The sequence below is a fragment of the Centroberyx gerrardi genome, chromosome 19, assembly GCF_048128805.1.
Source record: "Centroberyx gerrardi isolate f3 chromosome 19, fCenGer3.hap1.cur.20231027, whole genome shotgun sequence".
NCBI classification, from domain to species: Eukaryota; Metazoa; Chordata; class Actinopteri; order Beryciformes; family Berycidae; genus Centroberyx; species Centroberyx gerrardi.
The window spans coordinates 24,814,391-24,837,082 of record NC_136015.1 but is presented as its reverse complement, the minus strand read 5'-3'; the positions used below and the strand labels follow the sequence as shown (position 1 = coordinate 24,837,082).

At 43.1% G+C, this 22,692-nt stretch overlaps 1 protein-coding gene across 1 annotated transcript; it reads left to right on the top strand.

Annotated features, from left to right (window-relative positions):
- The first annotated feature begins 7,104 nt into the window (after positions 1-7,104).
- zhx2b (zinc fingers and homeoboxes 2b) lies at positions 7,105-19,220 on the top strand. The gene is made up of 3 exons (XM_071900858.2): positions 7,105-10,127; positions 12,249-12,468; positions 19,135-19,220. The coding sequence occupies exons 1-2, from the start codon at positions 7,105-7,107 to the stop codon at positions 12,463-12,465; spliced, it is 3,240 nt and encodes a 1,079-aa protein (XP_071756959.2). The 3' UTR covers positions 12,466-12,468; positions 19,135-19,220.
- Positions 19,221-22,692: the final 3,472 nt, after the last annotated feature.

The following is a 22,692-nucleotide window of genomic DNA, read 5'->3' as shown; positions in this document are numbered from 1 at the left end:
TGCATGATTCTCAAGTCTTAACAGAATCTTAAAATGTGAGCATCTCTAGGACTTAAAACTCAAACAGATTGTTGAGAGAGTGCGTCAGACTAAATGTATGGTAGGCATTAGCTGTTGCGGGGGGGTCAGATCCATGAGCGTTTGGGTACAGGACGACCTCAGGAACCGCCCGTCCACCCTGCAGATTCAGCCGCAGGACGAACGCCGGTGGAATTTGCTCTCAGTACAGCTTGTAACAAAAGCTTTGCTCTGCATAAATTTACATTGTCCCCCTCCCTGAGAGCGCTCGTCCCCTTCAGTTTGCCCTTGTCCCAGTAAATGTGTCTTTAACCCCTCCTATTAGCACTCTTGCTCCCTCCAAAGTGCCTTTCTTCCCTCCAATTTGTCTTTTTATCCCCCAGGATATCCCCTTATTACCTCCGATACCTTTTTTTCTAGGATGTGTGTGCATTCGTTCCTATACACCCTTGTCAATCCAGTCTATCCAGTATAAACTAGTAGTAGGAAAGTTTCCATTAGTTTGTAGTTGTAGTCACATAATACTGCAGTATCAAATCTGTAAAGAGTGGACATGGGGAGACAGTTTGATGGATAGATGCTTGGGCTAGACTGATATATCGGTTTGGCCTTGATGGAGGTGAGAATATGATTTCTTCATCATCAGCTTCAGGGTTTGCAGTGTGTAAAACCTACAGTGCAACCTGCCACACCCTGCCTTGAAGCAATGTTCCACTTGGTTTTAACATGGTGGTTGTTTGGCACTCGCCATGAAAACCAGAATATAAACTACTCACCAAGATCGAATGCAGCTGGACGAGTTTGTAGCGTTCAGATTTTTACTTCCTATTAATTTGAATGGAAACTGACATTGAACACGTTGGTGAACAGATTCAACAACAGATCCTGCTTTAAGACAACAAAGCGTCCTGGGTCTGTCGTCATTTTGCATTTCTATTCTTGGTTAAACACTCAAATGTAAAGAAAAAATTTGCTGCAAACTCGTCCAGCTGCATCCGATCTTGGTGAGTAGTTTATATTCTGGTTTTCATGGCGGTCGAGTGACAAATAACCCCCATGTTTAAACTAAGTGGAATATTGCTTTCTGATCTGCTAACACTTCTGGGTTTGTTATAGGCTGCATTTTTGTTATCAGCCTTCTAAAATCCATATCAGTTGAACATAGCTAGGTTTGATTGTTAGTTGAGGAAAACCGTCTGAAAACGCTAAACCCTCTTGAGGAAAATTTCCAGCCTTTTTTGCAAGCTGCAAATTACCGTCGCCACCGTTACAATTTCATCATTTTGCTCTTAATTACGCGGCTCTACCAGGTATTGAACCGTTCTCTCTCAGTACACAAGCGCTGCACAAGCAATTACAAGGAAGGGAGCTGAGCCCGACAAGAATGGGACGCAGCCAAGCGGCATATGACTCCCCTCGTCAGAAGTTGGCCCGGAGTCCTCCAGGCCGATCCAGTGATGCAGCAAAACATGACACTGTTTTTTTTTTTGTTTTTTTTTTCACGGAGCTGGCAGCGGCAGCAGCGGCGGCAGCGCTGTTCCTCGTCGACACAAACCGAGGCCGCCGCCGCCGCCGCCGCCGCCGCAGCTCGGATCTGAATAAAATGCCTCGGCCCGCGGCTCCGTCTGCCTCCACACTCCCTCCTTCCCTTCTTTCACTCAACCATTTTGTGTTTTATCTCTTTTCTCTTGTTTCTTTTTGTCTCGCGTCTTCAGTCCCCGTCCTTCCCCCTCCACCTCTTTCCGTTCATCTGCTCTTTCTCTTTTTCTTTCCGTCACCTACACTCGTTCCTTTTTCCCTCCCATCTCTTTCTGTTCATCTAATTTCTTTCTCTCTCCTCCTCCTACACTCTCTTGTCCTTTTCCCTCAACCTCTTTCTGTTAATCTACTTTCTTCTTCTTTCTGTCTCCTACACACTCTTGTCCTTTTCCCACTACCTCTTCCTATACATGTACTTTCTCTCTGCTCTTTTCTGCGACTCCTCCTACACTCTCTTATCTTTTTCCCATTCTCCTCTTTTTGTTTATCTCATTTCTGCCTTTCTCTGTCTCCCTCTACACTCTTGTTCTTTTCCCACTCCACCTCCGTCAGTAGCTGGGTTTCCATCCAAGTATTTTTAAGCTAATTTTGATGTATATGATTAGAAAAGCCCAATCGAAATGGCAAATTTTGATCACATTTCCTCAATATCACAACAACGTGCACTTGCTTGTGGAGGAAAATATTTTGTTGATAAAGTATGGGAATGTATGGGATGTAAACGCATTCATCAGATAATGACGTAGGTTTAGTTCAGTTTCATTGCATAATAATTCAACTCAATTCGAAAGTGTCTGGATATTCTGAAAGACTGTAAAATATCTGTCTTCCATGTAAGCTATAAAGAGCCAATTCTAGTTGTTTGGCCATTAGTTGCTGCATTAGAATATCGGCACATTCATATCTTTGTTTTTGTCCTTTGCATGAAATATGACCAAAATTAACTGACACTGAGGAACAATAACAACTCGCCCAGTACTAATCACGTGTTGAAATACACAAATCCATTGCACATATTGGACAATTTTCCGCCATTTTGATTATTTTTCTTCACTATTTTTCCCGCAAAATTGATCCAATCTTAACGACATTTTGCACACAGCAAATACAGACTTCTTAGATTACCCAGAGTTAGGAAAATACATACCGTTTGGCCGTGGTGAACAAATGAAGTTGACAAAACAGGAATTGAGGCATAATTCCTAAAAATCCTAGAGCGACCAAACTGAGAATAGAGATCACCTGCAGTGCTGAGAAGACGATTTTATTAATAATAAGCCGACACATTTCGGCACGCGGCGCTGCAAATGTGGCCGGAGTCTCTCTGTTCTCAAGCTCGTCTTCCTATTCCAACCAAACTTTCACATACGTATTTGGGATCGGCCCAGAAGTGTCAGACCACATTTGGTCGTGCGACACCCTTGGAGTAGCACCTATTCCTTTTTATTGCTCCTACAAAGTTGCCTTAGTCTCCACAAAATTTTAGTCACAGCATGTTCCAGCTGCCTACGTCATCTTTGTCCCACAGAATTGTGATATTTTTTTGTTGCACGCAAACAAGAAGGAATGCATAATTCCTTAACACCCAAATGTTCGAGCAAACCAAACTTCATAAAAATATTTGTGAAGGCCTAGAAGTGTGTCAGACACATTTGTAGCTTGGCCATCTGCAGCTTCATCACACGGCCAAGAAGTGCCAAATTTTCAAATGGCAACATGTCGAGCACTGTTTCACCTGCAAGACTTTCACCAAAATGTTCCATCTGTGAAATGTAGAACTTTTCCAGAACAATGACTGGTAACGCTTTATTTTATTTATATAAGTTAATTTCTTAGGAAGTTTCCTGGAAAGAACCGTGACATTATGCACTAATTTAGACTATAGGGGAAATAGAGAAAGAGTTCAATGGTAGTTGGTCATTTCTTTTGGAGTTTCCAAGACAGAATCATGAAATTATGTAGTAGTTATATAGAAAATTAGAAATTAGAGGAAGGAAAACAAATAACTATATTATATAATTATATGAATAATAATAATAATAAACTTTATTTATATAGCACCTTTCATATCATAAAATGCAGCTGAAAGTGCTTTACAAGAGAAACAATAAAAATCAATAAATGATGATAAAAACAATCCTAAGATATAAAAAGCATAAAACGAGTATAAGAAATATAAAACAAGTGTATCAAAGAATAAGATAATAATAAAATAAATTAAAAATAATAAAGAACAATCCTAAGATATAAAAAGCATAAAACAAGTACAAGTATAAAATAAATGAATAATGACTTGGGTTACCAAATTGAACTCTGCCTATTATTTTTCCAGTAAATAGTTTTGCAGTTCCAGGAAACTCTTTTAGAAATGTTCAGCATCTCATCGACTCACCACAGTTTCTATAGAACTGCTGCATCGTTTCATGATCCTTTCCAGGAAACTTCCTAAGAAATTAACAGCTCCTTTCTAGGAAATTATTAGGAAATTGTGGACCCAGAAAATAAAGCGTTACCCGATGAACCCAACTATTGGTCGCTTGCAGCTCTATATTGTTTTTTCCAGACGATCAGGAAGTCTTTTTATTCACTTCAACCCAGCTGATGGAAACGCACGTAATTCACATTTTATTTTTTGCGATATTTCAGACGTCCGCTAGAAATTTTCTTGACAGTCGGATGGAAACATAGCTTATCTCTTCTTTCTCTCTTTTCCCCTCTGTCTCCCTCTAAACTATTCTTCTCCGCCTGTTCCTTTTTCTTTTTATCCTCTTTCTTTTCTCTGCCTCCTTCCACTCTCTCTCTTGTCCTCTTTTCCCTCTGCCATTTTCTGTTTATCTTTTCTCTCTCTCCCTCCTTTTTTGTCTCTTTAAACACTCTCTTGTCCTTTCCCCCCCCCTCCCTCTCTCTGTTTATCTGCTTTCTTTCTCTCTCTCTCTCTCTTTCACTGTCTTCCTTCTCTTTCTGTCTGCCAGGCCATGGCCTAGTTAAAATGTCTTCTGCTTTGTGCCTGTTCTGTTTCATCAGCTTAGAAGTTTTTAGACTCTCTCTCTCTCCCTCCTCCCTCTTTCCCTCTTTGTCTCCCCCTCTCTCTCTCTCTCTTACTTTCCCCCTTTATATCACTTTCTCCCTCTCTCTGTATCTCTACCTGGCTCTACCCCTCCCCCCTTACCTCTTTTTCTCCCTCTCCTTCTCTCTTTCTACCCATTTCTCTCTCTGTCTCTCTCTCTCTCTCTCTCTCTCTCTCTCTCCTTATCTCTCTATCTGTCTTTACCCCCCTCTCTCTGTTCCATTGTGTGGATGATAGCTGTCAGGAGATCTCATCACCGAGTCTCTCTTATTACATGATTACAGGGTAATTATCCTGTGAAGTTGTCTTTGCCCGAATCTATGAAAGACGCTTAATGTCTTTTTAATGGGGTTTGGAGTTTGGAGACAGTTTTTTTTTTTTCTTGTCTTTTTTAGTTCCTGTGGACTGTTCATTTCATTGCATTTACATGTGATTGGCCTGGAACAGTGTGCCCTGATTAAGTGGCACTCAAATCCATTGTAATTTTCGGGCGCGCCTCACTCGGTATAGTCAGCCAGACTAACTTGATTTTTAACATATCGCCTTGGCTTTGTCAGCAAATGCCGTCATATACCAGGATCTGATGAAAGTAAGTCTGATGAAACTCTTGCGCTATTTAGGGTGAGTGCCTACATAGAAACCTGGCTTGGATGTTAAGAGGGAAGGGAGTGTGTGTGAGAGCGGGCATGTCACTGAGGTTATCGAGAGAGAAACCTCCCATCAGAGAAGTTTGCTTGAACTTGGCCCAAAATAACTCCAGAAAGCTCAAGAGTGATTATTCTGGCATACATGGATAAAAAAAAATCAACTTTATCACTCTTCCGTTTACTCTGTTTTGTTCCATGTTTCTCTCCCAGGCGAAGTTTGTCTCTCATGTATCCTAGTAAACACGTACAGCACATTGCCAACATGCATTTCCCCATTTTTGGCCGTACCAAAGGTGAAGTGTGAATTGTATCTCAGTGAATATAAAACTATATATTCACCTATGAAGAGTAGTGAATGAAGTGCTACTCATCCATTTTGGACAAAAACTATTACCTGAAGTTCATCATTCAATATACACTCACCGGCCATTAACTCATTAACGCAAATAGCCTGCTCCTCCAAACAGTGAATCATGTGGCCACAACTCAATATATAAAGCATGCAGACATGGTGAAGTGGTTTCGTTTTTTGTTCGACCAAACATCAGAATGGGCGTGATCATGATCTAAGAGACTTTGAGCGGTTTGACTGTTGGTTCAGCATCTCAGAAACAGCTGCCATCCCGGGATTTTCACACTACAGTCTCTAGAGTTCACAGAGAACGGTGCGATGAACCAAAAATATCCAGTGAGCAAAAACAGCTTGTTAATGAGAGAGGTCAGAGGTCAGAGCAGAATTGGCAGACTTGTTCAAACTATCAGAAAGGACAGAAATGCTCCAGTAACAGTCTTTACAGCAGTGGTGGTGTGCAGAATGGCGGCACAATTTGTTGGCCCTTATGATAAATGGGCTACAGCAACAGATGACCAGCCGCTACTTGATAGGTGTACCTTATAAAGTGGCCAGTGAGTGTATATTAACCGATGAAGAGTTCATTTCCAAAGTGCTACTCATCCTTTTTGGACAAACACTATTACCTGAAGTTCATTATTCAATATCTAACTTAATGTATTTGAAGGAACCTTTGATCCAAAGCACCTCACATGACCGGAGTGTGTACATTCTCAGCATGGGTGACCCCAGTGGGAATGGGACCCCTAACTTTGGCAAGATTAGTGGATTAGTGCAGGATATCAAGACATAGAGGATGCAGTTTGTGAAAGTGTTATCATAGCCTACTTTTTAAAAAAAGAAAGTAACCATTATCTATTGTGGTAGTTGTTTGCTATCACTCATTTTGTACGAGTAGAATATCTCATTTTGGAACAAATCTCTTCACATATTTTCTCTTCACACTGTCATTGTCCCTGTTCTTTGTCTTCTCTGGGTGAATGAAGCATCGCGTCTTACACAGACAATATCAACATGACTTATCCTCTGTGTTTTTCCAACATGTATTTTTCTCTGCTTTTTGTCTTTTTTCTTCCCCCCGAGTGACTGAAGTGCAGCTCAGTGAACACAAACAATATTAACATGTAATTTTCTCTCTGTTTGTCTTTACCCAGCTTGAGCGCCGCTGCTATCTGTGATGCCCTCCCATGACGCCCAGGTCGGGAGCTGACGTTGCCAGTGAGCGGGAGACGCCACTGCACAACCGGTCCTGGGCCAGCGCCGTCAGCCGGTTCTCGCCCTCCCTCTCGCACGCTGGAGACTCCCTCTCTGTCTCCCCACCCGCATCCTCCACCATCACCTCCGATCCGCCCCAGTAAGGCCCCCTTGAAAACGGACAGGCTGACGTCCTCGGCCAGCACCAGCAGCAGCCAAATACCACAATATCTTCAACGTAAACAGCAACACCAGCACCACCATCACCACCACCACCAGCAGCCGTCATGTCCAGCCGTAGGAAGTCCTCCACCCCCTGCATGGTGCGGGTCATCAGCGACCTGCCCGAAGAGCAAGGTGATCCGGAGGACGTGATGGACGTGGAAATGTTAGCGGACAACGGTTTAAGGGAGAGAGGGTCGTCGGAATCGCGTGAATCTGCCGAGAAGAGCCAAAATCCCCAGCAGGATAATCCAGAGAATCCAGACCAGCAGATGTTTCCAAAACTAGTGGAAAACCAGAATCCAGAGCCATTAGAACAAGAAGATCAGTCAGGTAAAGAAGACCGAGACTCTGTCATCGAAGATATAGGAGGCAGAGAGGTGAAGGACAGGGAAGTGTCCAACTCTGAGACGACTTCCCAGAAAAAGCAGCTCAGAGGCTACGAATGCAAATACTGCCCGTTTTCGACGCAGAACCTGAACGACTTCAAAGAGCACGTGGACTCCAGCCACCCTAATGTCATTCTCAACCCGCTGTACCTGTGTGCTGTCTGCAACTTCAGCACCAAGAAGTTTGACTCGCTCACAGAGCACAACGAGAGCCGGCACCCGGGCGAGACAAACTTCAAGTTCAAGAGGGTAAAAATGAACAATCAGACTATCTTAGAGCAGACAATCGAAGGCAAGGACAATTCAGTCGAATGTGTTTCGACAAATGAACAGGGTGAAAGCAACAACAGTGCAGGGTTTCCGTCTTGCATATCCACCACAGTGAAAACCCCGGATAATATCCAGTCACTCTACCAAGGGAGCGAACTGAAAAGTCAGCTGGACAGCCTGATTCAGAAGGATCAGATCACAGCAGTGAACATCAACGGAACAGTTATCATCCCCGAACCCACCATCCTCCAAGGGCTCTCCCATGTCACACCGTTGCTCCAGCGCCCACCCAACTTTAACTCCATACCAAAAATAGCTGTTCCCCTGAACACCACCAAATATAACCCTTCCCTGGACAACAACCTGACGCTGATCACCTCCTTCAACAAGTTTCCTTACCCGACGCACGCCGAGCTCTCATGGCTGACCGCCGCCTCCAAGCACCCGGAGGAACAGATCAAAGTCTGGTTCACCACCCAGCGGCTGAAGCAAGGCATCACCTGGTCCCCGGAGGAGGTGGAGGAAGCCAGGAAGAAGATGTTCAATGGCTCCATCCCTCCCGCCCATCACACTTTCACCGTCCTGCCTACAAGCCCCATCTCTCAGCCGTCTGCCAAAGCCTCCCAGCACCCTATCGTCCACACCACAGTCGAGCACACAACTCATGTCAGGACAAGCACCTCCAATGGGTTAAGCGTAGTCACCACCACCACCAATTCTCCCACCGGAGTCACCATTGGCTCCGGCCACACCCTCAAACGGTCCCTGCCGACCCACATGACGACGATGTTCGGCCCGGAGTCAAAGCGGCCCATCATGGCAGTCGCCCCCCACTCCGGAGACCCTAAAGAGAAGGGCCTCATGGCTCCTCCTCCACCTCCTCCCCCCTTGAAAGACCGCCTCCCAATGGCTCCACCTCCGGTTCCCATGGAGATGAAGAGACCTGTAGCACTTCCTCTGGTCACCACGGAGATGAAGAGGTCATCCGCTGCCGTGCCTTTAATGCCACCGCCATCATCATCGTTATCACCGTCTTTGTCGTCCAAAGGGAAGTTACTGACATCGCCAATTCCGCAAAACCAGAAAATCAAGCCAGTGGTGTCACTGCCCTCCATAGTCTTTCCAGAGTCCTTAAGAAGGCATAATTTATTTCCCCCACCTATTATTGCCCCTCCATTTAAGAACTACCTTATTCCTCATCCTACGTCCATCACTTCCAAAGAAAAGCACCCCATCACCCATGCTTTGTTAGCACCAGATTTGAAGCTGCCGAACTCTCCCCCTCTCATCGGCCCACAGATCAGGAGGCCAACCATCATCCAGTCCATTCGTGCCCCGGCAAAAGCCCCGTCCCACTTTCTAGGGTTCCCCTCTGATGGCAAGAAGTTGAAAGAGCAGCAAGGAGTGGAACTGAAAGCCAGCTATCCCAGAGGAGACAGAGCACTCACTCCTCTGTCCGAGGCCAATGGCATGTCACGCACAGACGCCAAATGGTCCCGCGATCAGACCTCCCCTGCCCACAACAACGGGGTCATACAGTTGGATGGCGGCGAGCCGCCAGCAGTGCTGAAACACGAGCACAAACTGAAGTCATCGGTCCCGACCCAGTTCCCCCTGCTGGAGAGGATGAAAGGAAAGACAGCGGAGCAGCTGAAGATCCTGGAGGAGAACTTCCTGCGGAACAGCTTCCCCACGCACAGCGACGTGGACAATCTGGCAGCCACCACCCGCCTGTCTCACCAGGAAATCGACAGCTGGTTCCTGGAGCGCCGCGCACTCCGCGACAACCTGGAACAAGCGCTGCTCAACTCCATGGGCACCAAGAGGATTAGCGCCGGTGGCATCGGTGCCGTAGTGGAGAAACGACTACATCATCATCAACAGCAGCATCAGCAACACCAAACTCTGCAGCTTAATGGGATTCACAAACCAAGCACCGGCGGGGGCCATCTTAAAAGCCCTCCTCCACCTCCCTCCATGTTGCCCATCGTTGCCCCCTCCATCCCCAACCCAACTTCCTGCTCAGTGCCTCCAGACAGCCGATCCCTGGCGCTCCTCAAGGACGATTTTGCTCAAACGCGGTGGCCTTCCCCTGAGGAGTTCAGCCAGCTGGAGGCTCGGACGGGTCTGCCGCGCACCGACCTCGTCCGCTGGTTCAACGACAGCCGCTCAGCACTCAAGAGCAGCAGCGTGGAGCTGACAGAACTGTTTCACAACAGCAACGCCGGCGGGGTGAACGGCGGGCAGGGGGCGCCGGTGAGCTCCCCCGAAAACGCTCCCGGCATCATCCAGCGCTGCCAGGAAGGAGGCGTAACAAACAACAGCAGCAGTAAGGTGCTGGAGGCTGATTTGGGCCGGCTGATGGAGCAGCGGGCCAACAGCCTCAGCAGTCAGCAGCACCAGGAGCTCCAAGACTGGTTCAGCGGCAGGTAGCGTACTAGAACAGATTTAAGATTCTATATGTATTTTTTTGCCATGCTTTATGCCATTCGGTGGCCATTGTTGTTCAAAGCACCTTAGAGCAGTGCTTCTCAACCTGGGGGTTGGGACCTCCCGGGGGGTCGCGGGATAATTTTTGATCATTTTGATAATTTTGACAAACATTTCTACTACACAATTTTATTATCATGTCTATTTCTTTAGGATTTTTCTAATTTTTGCTTTTATCTTGTGAAATGCTGAATATTTTTCAGCCTCTAGGCCTTCCCTTATAATTAATCAACTGAAACAACCTGAAAAAAGGAAAATCATTCTTTGGTTGAACTGTTCACCACCTGTGACAGGGGGTCGCGAGTACGTATTGCTTCGCTTTAAGGGGTCACGAGCCAAAAACTGTTTTGGAGTACCATTAGTGCAGACATTTTAGTTTGAATGGTCCCAGTGGGAAAACGAACCCCTCCCCCTGGTTAGTGCCATGCTTTATCCACTGTGATTGGTATAGATTTAATGAGGGGAAACCAATAAGGGATAATGGCTTTTACCTGGATTCACCTCATCAGTGTACTTGATGAAAAGAGTAAGCGTCCCTAATATTTTGTACATTCAGTGTACGTTGAGCTACACAGGAAATGAAGCTACTAACCCTGGCTGTGTCAGCACCATGCTCTACCCATTAAGCTGCACAGGACACCACACCTTCTCTGGAGACCTACATGTCCAAAATAAATCTTCTTTACTGGTTTTGTGATGTGGCAGGTATGCTTATATTGCCAAATTTATACTGTTTTCAAGACATTAACCTACAACCCTACTGTATTTCATTTAGTCTACCTTTCATTCCAGGGAGTTGGGACGTGTTTGGCAAAATAACATAGCCATTAGGTTGGATACCAATATCTCCACAATAATTTGGGGAAGCATTTTATTCTTCCCATGAGCCAGCTTTGGGTCCAGGCTCAGTCTTTGAAAAGCAGCGCTGTATTAAACCGGCGCTTTGCAATTCTTCTGGCTCCTGCTGTTTTTATAAGCTCTGCACACAGCCAAGTCCACTCTACCATTTGCAATGTACAGTCAGCAGCAGAAGTAATGGGGCGGTGATGCAAAGTTATAGTATAGGGTCACATTTCTAGTCACATTTCTCATTTCACATGCCGAAAATTTAAAGACAGGGTTGGCGCCATTCATGAACTGAATTGAGTAGGGCTGCAGCTAACGATTATTTTCTCGATTAATCGATTAGTTGTTTGGTCTATAAAATGTCAGAAAATGGTGAAAAATGTCGATCAGTGTTTCCCAAAGCCCAAGATGACGTCCTCAAATGTCTTGTTTTGTCCACAACCCAAAGATATTCAGTTTACTGTCATAGAGGAGTAAAGAAACCAGAAAATATTCACATTTAAGAAGCTGGAATCAGAGAATTTTGACTTATTTTTCTTTAAAAATTACTCAAACCGATTAATCGATTATCGAAATAGTTGCCGATTAATTTAATAGTTGACAACTAATCGATTAATCGATTAATCGTTGCAGCTCTAGAATTGAGAACGCATGGTAAATTCCAACTCAATTCCTGGAGTTGGAATTGGAATTGCACCCAGAATTGAATTCCATTAAATTTCATGAAATTGTCTTGACTCGCTAAACATTATAAATCAAACATTATGAATCAAATAAGACAGCTCAACAAATCAAATACATTCAATCATAATGTATGGATTACCATTACATGTTCTGAATCAAATACCACCTGAAGGGTCCCTTTCATGATATTCAGTATTGATAATATATAACACTTATGTGTAATCTCAGATACTGTATGTGGTAAGAAAAAACAAAAAAACATGGAATTTAACAGAAGTTCATTGAATTAAATTCAACTTCCTCAAATTCCAATACTGTTTCCTGTAGGTTCTTTCAAATTCCAATTCCAGTTCCTCAGTTGAATTGACCCCAAACCCCGGTGTAAGACTTTAAAGACTTTCACACTGAAACTTTCACAACAGCTAAAAGAGCTAACGTTATTCCACTGTTTCTATACTTGCACAATTGCATTTTCATATTTCTGATGGCTATAAACGTCAAGTAAACTCTGACTTGGAATGGTTTAACAGGCTGAGGCAGCAGAATGCAGCGGAGTTGAAGAACGGGGGACAGAATGGAGGAGGAGGAGGAGGAGGAGGAGGAGGAGGAGGAGGAGGAGGAGGAGGAGCAGGCCGGGACGTGTTCGGGAGCTGGCTGGAGGACGGACACTCGAGGAGAGGAAGGGAGCTGCTCCTGGACCGGGAGAAGAAGATGGCGGAGGACACATCTGGGAGGCTGACTGGATAAATGGTGAGGAAACATGAAGGAAAGGATGTTGAAGGATGCTGAACTCTGGTAGTCTCTTGTGTCGTGTCTCTTCCTCCATGATAAAACCCCCAAATCAGTGATTCTGTGATCTGTTGCTCCGGTAGAGCAGACTGGAGAATTGTGTTTTTTCTCTCTCTCCATTCACTGCCATTGTATGGAGGAACAGTCTGAAAATCACACTTGTAGTACATAAAGGAACGCCGACAAAGCAGATTCTGACAATATATAAAACAAAACTAGTCCTGTCGCTTATTTGTGTTTAAGTGAATCGCTTTCTTTATGTTTATTAAACAAAAGAAAAGTGAGAGACTGGTTTTTGACAGAATCTGCTTTGCCAAACTCTGTCTCCCACCTTTTTCCGCCTATTTACAAGTATCGCTAAACGTATTATTTTCTTCATTCCATCGGCATAAGTTTCCTCCGACCGGATTCCCATGTTGCACTTGTTCAATAAACATAAAGAAAGCAGTTTGGTTTGTTTTCACAGGGACAGACGCAGCCACAATGACATATTTGCAAGAAGCTGCCGGTTGTTTTGTGTGGTGTCATGGTGTGTTGCCGGTATTAAATGGTTTTCACCACCTGTCCTTGGACAAGATTGGTACACTTCCACTGAGTGTACAAAGCAGGTCAAAGCTATGGCATTTCATCCATGCAAAGAGCGCATTAATGTATTTTAATACGAATTCCTCCCAGTGCAAGAATAAATTCTTCAAAATACATATTTACATTCCAGGCTTTTAGCTGACACTCTGATTCAGAGCGACTTCCAGTTGAGTGCAACGGCAGAATAGACTTTTATTTCCTAGATTACCCGCATTACAAATAACGGTGAAAGGGTGAAATCCATAGTGCAAATATTCCTGAGAATATTTGTGTGACCTTAGAATGGTCACATGAGAGAGAAATGCAAGGAAAAGAATTAAAATAAGAGCTAAGGAGAGAGATGGGAGGGGACGGGGAGTAGTTCTTCTTTTTCCGACTGGACTGGGAAGATCGTTCCTCCACTCCAAACTGGTCCAGGAGGCTCAAAAATGTAGAAGAACTCATTCACTCTTTCCCCAGACCTTTGCCCTCAAAACCTAGACTTATTAAAACGTTTTAGTAATCTGTGCTAAAAGTAAACTAAAAGTAGGCTCTCAATCCATTTTGCGTCCCAGCCTTGTGGCAGCGGCAGCAGACTAGAGGACTTCTGACTCGCTCTGTGCTTTAATGTTAATTGTGACAGTTTTTACATGCATGTGCCACAATTAAAGATATTTTTAAGTCAGTTTTGCCAAACTTCTCAGGCTCAATCACTCCAGTTCAGTTCCAAAGGGCATAGAAAGCAACTGGAGATTCAGTCCGTAAAAGGTAATGTTGCATCAAACACAAAATATCAGGTTATTAACTTTTACATTTTGAAAGAAGTTCCGTTCACCATTTCATATTAACGCGTCGCATTCAGGAATCTCGTCTCTGCTTATAAAGAAGAGGCAAGACACCGCTTCCAGGTCACTATGTGTCTGTGTTTTCCTCGTTAAAATTAACCTTTCAACCAATAGCTAACATTCTCTGCGGTTAGGACCCGCCTCCTGTCAATCACAGCCCAGTCAAGCCACCAGACAAACCAAAGCAAGACGCTTCTGCCAGCTATATCTGTAAAATTAAATGGAAGATAAAGATTGATTTTACAAAAATTACGGCTTAGAATTGCTGCCCTCTTCTCTTCTCTACAGCGTTTATTTAAAATATATATATATATACTAAAAACTGACTGAGATGAGGGAAAAACAGCGAATCTCACAACGTGATAAAAGCTGGAAAACGATGATGAAAAATACTGAGGAAAAGCTTCTTGGGCAACAAATTTGAGCTTATGATCAAATCCAAGCCAAAGTATTTCAAAAGCCCGAACTATTTTCCGTCATTATCTAATGTACGGATGCTATGGACATCATTTCCATTTGATTTTTTCCCATTTTTTGAAAACGATCCCTCAACAGAATCTAGTATTAAGTCAATAACAGTTGCTTAACTGAGGTTCTGGGTTGCTGGTTCTAGAAAGAGTTGAGCCATTTAACTCCCCTCCCTCACAGTGTGTTGATTAAGCCAATACTGCGATCCCAGGCAACAAACAAAACAACTCCAGCCAGTGAGCTACTGTGTGTGTAGCTGTGTGAGTTTTGGCTAATATTGCTTAGCAACAAATACTAAGTTCCAGGAAATAAAAAAATGATTCATTGGAGGCTTAAAATAGCTCCAGACCCCCTAGTGTGGTCAAGTTTGATAGATAAAAGGCTCTGCCTGAGGCGAGGTGTGACGACAGTGTCTGCTGCTGCTTCTACTGTCTGCTCTGACAGCAGAGTGAAAGTTTCAACATTTCTACATGCTTTTTACTCATCTAAATAGAATCAGACCCCGCTCAAATGATTTCCTCTTGTAAAACGCCCGTAAACAAGATGAAAACTTTTCACTGGAAGAATCGTCCACTTTGAGAGCCGCTCAGCACCTCTGGGAATGCCTTGAAATAAACACTGACACCAAAAATCAGAAAGCGACGGGTAACATTTTTTAACGCCCGGCAGAAGTTGTAGGTTCTGTAGATAAAAAAGCGTCCTGTCAGGATGAAAACGGTGTCTGCTGCTGCTTCTTGCTAGACATTGATTGCACAGTGTTGTTGAGGGGCAGAACAAGAGCAGACAGAGGAGCTACAGAGGGAAGTCAGCGTAACATGGAGGTCTGCAGTTCCCATGATGCTCTCTGGCACTTTCATAACAGGTACTGAGCAGAAATACTGTAACAACTCATCTGTCTTCTGAACTACAAATATGGAAGTTCAGTTTAAGACAGAAGGAAAGGACCGATGAGCAAACATAGTATATTTGCATAGTAATTATTCAGTAACGATTGCACAACTTACTTCATTCATGTAATACTGTTATCATGCTAATAATGACTCGTTATCACCAGAAGTTATCAGCATTTAACTGAGAAGTTACACATTATAATAACAAATAGTTCGTCGTTATTACCAGAGATTGCCAGTTACTTTCTGGTAATTTCTATGTAATTACACAGTAATTACTCGTTATTTAATAGTAATTACTAATTATTTGGGTACCGTAATGTAAAGTGCTACCGAAATTTCAGAGCGTGTGTGTGTGTGTGTGTGTGTGTGTGTGTGTGTGTGTGTGTGTGTGTGTGTGTGTGTGTGTGTGGGGTTACAGTACATGTGACATGTTAATGAGCTGGATGGTAAATTAACACCAGGCGTTATGTAAATGACGTCCGATTTCTGTTCTAAAAATCACTTTGGCTTGTAAATGAATGAGAGTGGCAGGTGAGGTTTGGAATCGTTGATGTTACGAGTCGTTCTCGAACACACGACATTTTGGATACACGGTACGTTCCTCAGTCTGCGAAAGCCCTGAGAGGCAAGAGGAAATAAATCTGAATTCTCTTATGGGATGCGATTATCTAAGTGCCTTTGAATTTGTTCTCTCCCATGTTTATCTCAGTGTGATGACTTAAGAACAAGACAATGTAAAAGTTTTGCCAGGATCCTTTTCTAATTTCTACCAATTTGTTTTTCTTCTGTTTTTATCTCAACATATTGACTTAGGAACAGGCGAAACAAACTTTACCAAGATCCTTTTTTCTAACTTCTACCATTTTCCCCCTCCTGCTTTTATCTAAATATATAGAGATAATCTGTTATCTCAATATGAGATAAACACCGGAGACAAAAACATAGAGCTGGATCCCCAAGAGAATCCCAATTTTTTTTGTTTCTGTTGCCTCTCAGCATTTCCATATCAGCCGGCTGAGCAGCAGTCCGTCCTGGACCAAACAGTATTAGCAAATACTCATTTTGTTTCTTTGTTTGTTTTAACCTCCTTCGCTGCCAGATGGGTGGGGTTTGCCATATTGAGAGCCAGTAAGTTAAGACAGTCGCTGTAAAGTATTTGAAAGTAAATTTAGCATTTGTCTGTGTGATTGACAACTCACCTGACACTATAGACTGGTCTGATGCGGTTAAGCTCCTCCCATCTGGTCCCCAAGGTAGATTAAATCAAACATCAAGAATTCTTTGCAGTCTCTATTCAACCCGGGTCTGCTGAGAATCCTGGCTTTTGAGGTAAAAGAAAATGCAAGATATTGAATAGTACTTTGTTGTGTATAGATGTGATTAAATGAAAGCCAGTTTTGTGTGTGTGTGTTGTGTATGTGTGTGTATGTGTGTGTGTACATGTGTGTGTATGTGTGTGTGTGTGTGTCTGCTAGACCTCAGATCACCACGCCAACCTCGTCTTTTGCCAAAACCTCAAAGATCAAATTCATGTGAAAGGGAAGAAGGTTCCCACGCGCTCTTTTCAACTCTGCACTTCTTTTATTTTTTTTATTTCGCCAAACACAAAATGCATTTTTACGTTGTGTACTTTGGATTGGATTTTTGAGGCTTGCCTCCCTGCACCACAGATAAATAGGATGCAGGAGTGTGTGTATGTGTGTGTGTGTGTGTGTGTGTGTATGTGTGTGTGTAATTGCTTGTTTTATTGAACTGTTCTGTGGCCTTTGTGTAATCACATGTAGACTCTGTGCTACAATGCAGTGTGTTTTCTCCTCTACTCTGACGCCTGGTTTCTTAACTCACAATGGGTGCAACAGTAAAATAGACTTAAAAAATTCGACATCACTATTTTTATAAACAACCAACAGTGCGGAGGTCAAAGGTCAGAGCTGCAGCACCCAGAAAAAAAATCCACTGATGCTAGAAAGCTTGTCTGTGTGTTTGTACAATGGAGGATCCTTGTTTGTGTGTGTGTGTGTGTGTGTGTGTGTTGCCATCCATTGTCCCGTCTCTCTAATCACAGCAACTCCAGGCCTCATTTAATCACGTCTGCACAATACACAACTTTAACACAATTTTCTCTCTTATATGGATTTAGGAGAGAGCGAGGCGAGGCGCGGCATCCCATAATAACCGTCAGAGATGTCGCTTAGAGATGAAGAGTTAATTTCCAAAATATTACATTATGTATCTATGATGTCACTCAGTATCTCTGGAATACAGAAGCACCAGGCACTAAAACAGTCTCTTAGGTTACAGACTATTCTTCAACAACTACCGTAATTAATTTTAATTTTGTGCCATCACTCATTTTGTAAGAGTTGTTTTAGCATTTTTTTTTTTTTATTATTTTTTTTTTCAAATGGCAAATATTTAATATGGAATTTCCGGGTTTGGAAAGACTGGAAATGTATCGGAAAATTAATTTGGTAATTTCCAAGATTCGATCAGATTGGTGATAGCACAAAAAAAGTTTGTAAAAGTATGGAAAAAATATTGTTTTACCATCACAATATGTACATAACGAGGTTTTAGACCCCCATCATCCTGCATATTCCACTGTTTGTTGCTGTGGAGAAGAATCTTCTCCAGCGGGCTTTCAGTTGACGTAACACAGTCTTGGGCGGCCATATTGGAGGTCCACAACTTTGCGGTTGCATTTCTAAACGTACAACTTGTCCGTCTCAACAGAATTGAGCAGACTATGATTTAGTGTTTAGATAATGTCAGCTTGTTAGCTAGCTAACCATAGTATCTGGTCAGCTAACATCACTGTCTTGTTGTTAACACATCTGATTAGCACACTAGCTAACGTAGCTAGTAGCAGCTAGCGTTAGCATGTTCACATTAACATCAGTGTGTTTGCTGGCTAGTTAGCTAGCTAACAGTTTGTTCAGGTTAACTGAGCTGACTCTTCTCAAGCTACAACTCAGAGTGTTTTGGAGTAGAGACTAGGGCTAAAGACAAGACAGTTTACTGTGTCACAGTAACCAAATCCACCTTATCACACTATTCACTTTTACTGAAACGTTACTGAATGGATCTACAGACGCACCACAACAAGCTGCTCTGTTTCTAGCTGCTTGGTAGAGATGGAGGACCAGTTCTCCGCTGGTCCGCTGGAGTAATATGGCATAGTTAATAGGGGAAAGACGACTATCTGCATAAATCATACTGAGCACCAAAATCCTCAAGTCAAATAAAAAAACGGAATAAATCTTGAATTTTTAAACTGAAACCCGGTTCAAACCCTGGAACTAAACTGTTGGTATGTGAACAGTCAACAGCGCTGCGGCGTTGGGACGAGCTGAAGCTGCTCTCTTGTTTTCGGCTGTTGTGTGGTTTGTATGTATAATGGAGGATCCATCAGCGTGTGTGTGTGTGTGTGTGTGTGTTACCACCCATTGTCCTGTTTCTCTAATCACGGCAACTGCGGGCCTCATTTAATCACATCCACACAATACACAACTTTAACACAATTTCCCTCTTACATGGATTAGGAGCGCGCGGCCGGCCAGCCAGGTCTCTTGTCTGTGAGAAAGCTGTATTTCACAACGTGTCCCAGTTCCCAGCAGCGCCAGGCGACCAGGAACACCGGCTCCTGGCACAACAATTGCTTTTTAATCCCCCCTCTTTTTTTTTTCTTTTTTTTTAGGAATGATCTGAGCTCTTGTGAAACTGACATTTCTCTCGTGTAAAAAAACAAAACGTTTGACGACAGTTTTTAATGCATATTTTTCCCCCCTTCTCTCTCTCTCCTTCTCTCTCTCGCTCTCTCTCTCTCTCTCTCTCTCTCTCTCTTCTGTCCCTTGCAGGTGCGAATAGGATTTGCCGCCGTCGCTGCTGTCAGAAACATACAGGAGGAAGGAAGGAGAGATAGACGAGGAACGGAGGAATGGAGGAATGGAGGAATGGAGGAAAACAGAATGGAAGAAAAGAGTTTTTTTTAATCATCAGATTTTTTTTTTTTTTTCTGTTTTTAACCGATTTTTATCTCTTGATTGTCGCATCCCAGATCACGCACAACATTTTCCTCAATCATGTCGGAGGTGTAATCTTGTCAGCTTCCCCCCCCCCCCGAAATGACCCGTCGCCCCGTCCCACACGTGACGTCAGAACAAACGGATGAGTTGAAATAAGACAGGGCTCTAGTTTTTATTTCTTTTTTTTTCCAAAGCATAAACATGCTCTTAAATTGAAATTTGAAGAGTGCAGGAGAGAAATTCAGGGGCACGATCTGTGAAAATAATTGAAAATGCCCTCCCCCGACTATGAATCTCAAGCATTTTTCACAGTCGTGTGAATTTTAAGGAGCATTAGAATATTAGAACGGATCTTCACCTAGTTTATCCAGAGGCAAGGCACAGCATAATAACTATCAGAGATGATAGCTGATAGGTGAAGAGTTCATTTGCAAAATGCTATATATCCATTTTGGGGGAAAAGAAAAATCATTACCTGAAGTTCCTCATTCAGTTTCTGTAAAGCACAGAGAGGCTGCAGTCACTAAAAGTTCGACCAATTTTCCTTCCATTCTTCAAAAAGTACCACAATTTGTTTTAACTTTATGCAATCATTCTGTAAAGTTAGTTTCCACTTTTTCCAAATGGCAAATATCTCATTTTGGAGCTCAACTCTTCATATACAGTCAAAAGAGTTGAAAATACTCATTTTTTGCTGCTGTTTTTAACGGTTTTAAAGTTCTATTCTTTGGTCTCTTAGTCATCTTTACTTGTGAAATTTATACTGCATTATAGATCAATCAACAGCAAAAACCAGCATACTGTCCCGGCACTTTGACCGTAGAACATGATCAGCATCTCTGGCTTGTTAAATATTGAAGCGGGACGGTGGCGGCGGTGCAGCCCCGGGGGAAACCGTACAGCTGCAGTAAATAACGGCAGGAATATGGTTTGGCCCGTCTCCACCGCTGCTTCTCTTTGCCTGTGGCTGAACTTCGTGTGTTCCTACACCGATCCGGTCCCGGCTCAAACACAGATCACGGCCCGGTTTCCCAAAGCCGCTTTAACATAAAGTCTTTGTTTTTGTTCACTGGCTTGTAATGGAAGCATCTTGGCATCGGGGTGGAAAACTAACTCCAGCCGGCTCCCAAATCCTGTTAGAGGCCAAGCGGTTAGAGAAACCCTCCTGCCACCGGAGGACCCGGGTTCAAGTCCCGGTGTTGGCAAGCCTCCTGCCTGCTGAAGGGCCAGTGAGCAAGACTCTGAATCCCTACCAGCCCCTGACCTCTGACCTCCCTGTGGAGGCGGGGGAGCAGAAAGAGAATTTCCCTACGGGGACCAATAACGTGTCACGTTATTATTTGTAGTAGCGGTTGATTCTGGGAAACCAAACCCTGGGCCGTGTTTAACAAAAATAACCTCCTATTTGTTCCATTAGATCATTATAATGCTGCTACATCTACAAAAAGTCATTTTTTCCAGATAAACACCTTATTTTCTGAGCTTGGATCTTTGGAGTATCAAACCGTTGCTCTCAAAATTGCACAGAAGTCCTTTAAAACAGTTGTATTACTTTTGTTGTCATTATCACTACATCATTACTATTACTGTGGAAGTGTGCAGGATGGCTTGCATGCAATTTTGAAAGTGACAGTTTCTTACCTCACTGACTGAAACAAAGAAAGAAAATAAATGATAGTATCGTAAGATGGGGATTGGTTTGTGATCAGTAGGATTGTTCCTTAACATCCTGAACCTTCCCTTTATAAACGAGAGCTTGATTGATCAATGGGACAGGCCTGTAAAAGTCCTGAACCTTCCCTTTAAGAGGAGGCTGGGTTAATGATCAATAGGATTGGTTCATTAACATCCTGAACCTTCCCTGTAACTTGACACTTGGTTACTGATCAATAGGATTGGTTTCTTAACATCCTGAACCTTCCCTTTAAGAGGAGGCTGGGTTAATGATCAATAGGATTGGTTTCTTAACATCCTGAACCTTCCCTTTAAGAGGAGGCTGGGTTACTGATCAATAGTATTGGTTTCTTAACATCCTGAACCTTCCCTTTAAGAGGAGGCTGGGTTAATGATCAATAGGATTGGTTCCTTAACATCCTGAACCTAAAACTGGAGCTTGGTTAGGATCAATGGGACAGGCCTGTAAAAGTCCTGGACCGTACCTTTAACCTGACACTTAATGATCAATAGGAACCTTCCCTTTAAGAGGAGGCTTGGTTATTGATCAGTAGTATAGGTTTGTAAGAAAGTCCTGAACTTTCCCTTTAAGATACTTGTGGGAAACCGACATCAGTCTGGTGAGAAGGGGATAACACGGGTCCGACGTGAAAGTTTTTGGACGGAGGGACGGATGTGGATGAGGTGATGTTGTGCGTGACCTGCGTTGCCATGGAGACGCGCGGAGGCGAATCGGAGCACTGAATGTGTGCCTGCAGCAGCGGTCTGTGACTGTACGACTGACCGACCGACCGACCGACCGACAGACAGGGTGGATTTTTAAAAAAAATGAAAAAAAAAAACAACAAAAACGCCGAGTGCCAAAGCTGGGATCTGCTGCATTCTCACTACACTTTTGAAAAAAAAAAAAAGGGTTCTTCTTCTTCTTGTTGTAAATAGGATATGTATGTTTGTTTTTTCGTTTTTTTCTGTATTGCTACAGATTTGTACATTTTTGCGGGAAAAATTTTGTTACATTTTGTAAAACGGGAGCAACTCGCCCCCACCCCCCTCCTTCTCATTTTTTTTTCTCCTCTCGCTCTCTTTCTCCCTTTCTCTCGGCTGAACCCCGGCTCTTTTTTTTTTTTTTTTTTTTTTTTTTGATGGACTTTAAAAAAAAAAAGAAAAAAAAAAAGAAAAACGAAACGGTGCCAGCAGTGGTATGCGTGTGTGCGTGCAACGTTTTTTTTTTCCCCCCCTCTCTCTCTCTCTCTCTCTTTTTGTACTGAAACACAGTGGAACCACTACAAAACGACGGACCAGTTGGCAATACTTCAGTCACTTCTTCTTCATCTCACCGGCACTGGACTTCCGCCCGCCACTTCCCCGCTGAGAGGAGAGGTGGGAGGAGAGGAGAGGAAGGAGGGGGGGACTTCGCTTCACATCAAATCAAATTTGGAAAAAAAAAAAAAAAAAAAAAAGAAAGGAAAAAAAAAACCTTTGGACTTTTTTTTTTTTTTTTTTTTTTTTTTTTTTTACCGTGCTGAAGTGAAGTCAAGTGCTATTATTATTATATTATTATATTATTATTATTATTATTGTAGCCACTCTGTCTGGAACCCTTTTTTGAAGAAAAGAAAAGGAAAAAAAAAAACAACAAAAAAAAAAAAACAAACAACTTAAGCCAATCTGCACTTCTTGTTCCGACGAACATGCTTGTATGACCAAGTGACTGTC

Excerpts from the sequence above, each read along its gene's own strand:
- zhx2b (XM_071900858.2), top strand. The coding sequence starts at position 7,105 with ATGTCCAGCCGTAGGAAGTCCTCCACCCCCTGCATGGTGCGGGTCATC. Across the intron at positions 10,128-12,248 it reads CAAGACTGGTTCAGCGGCAG|GCTGAGGCAGCAGAATGCAG; the intron begins GTAGCGTACTAG and ends ATGGTTTAACAG.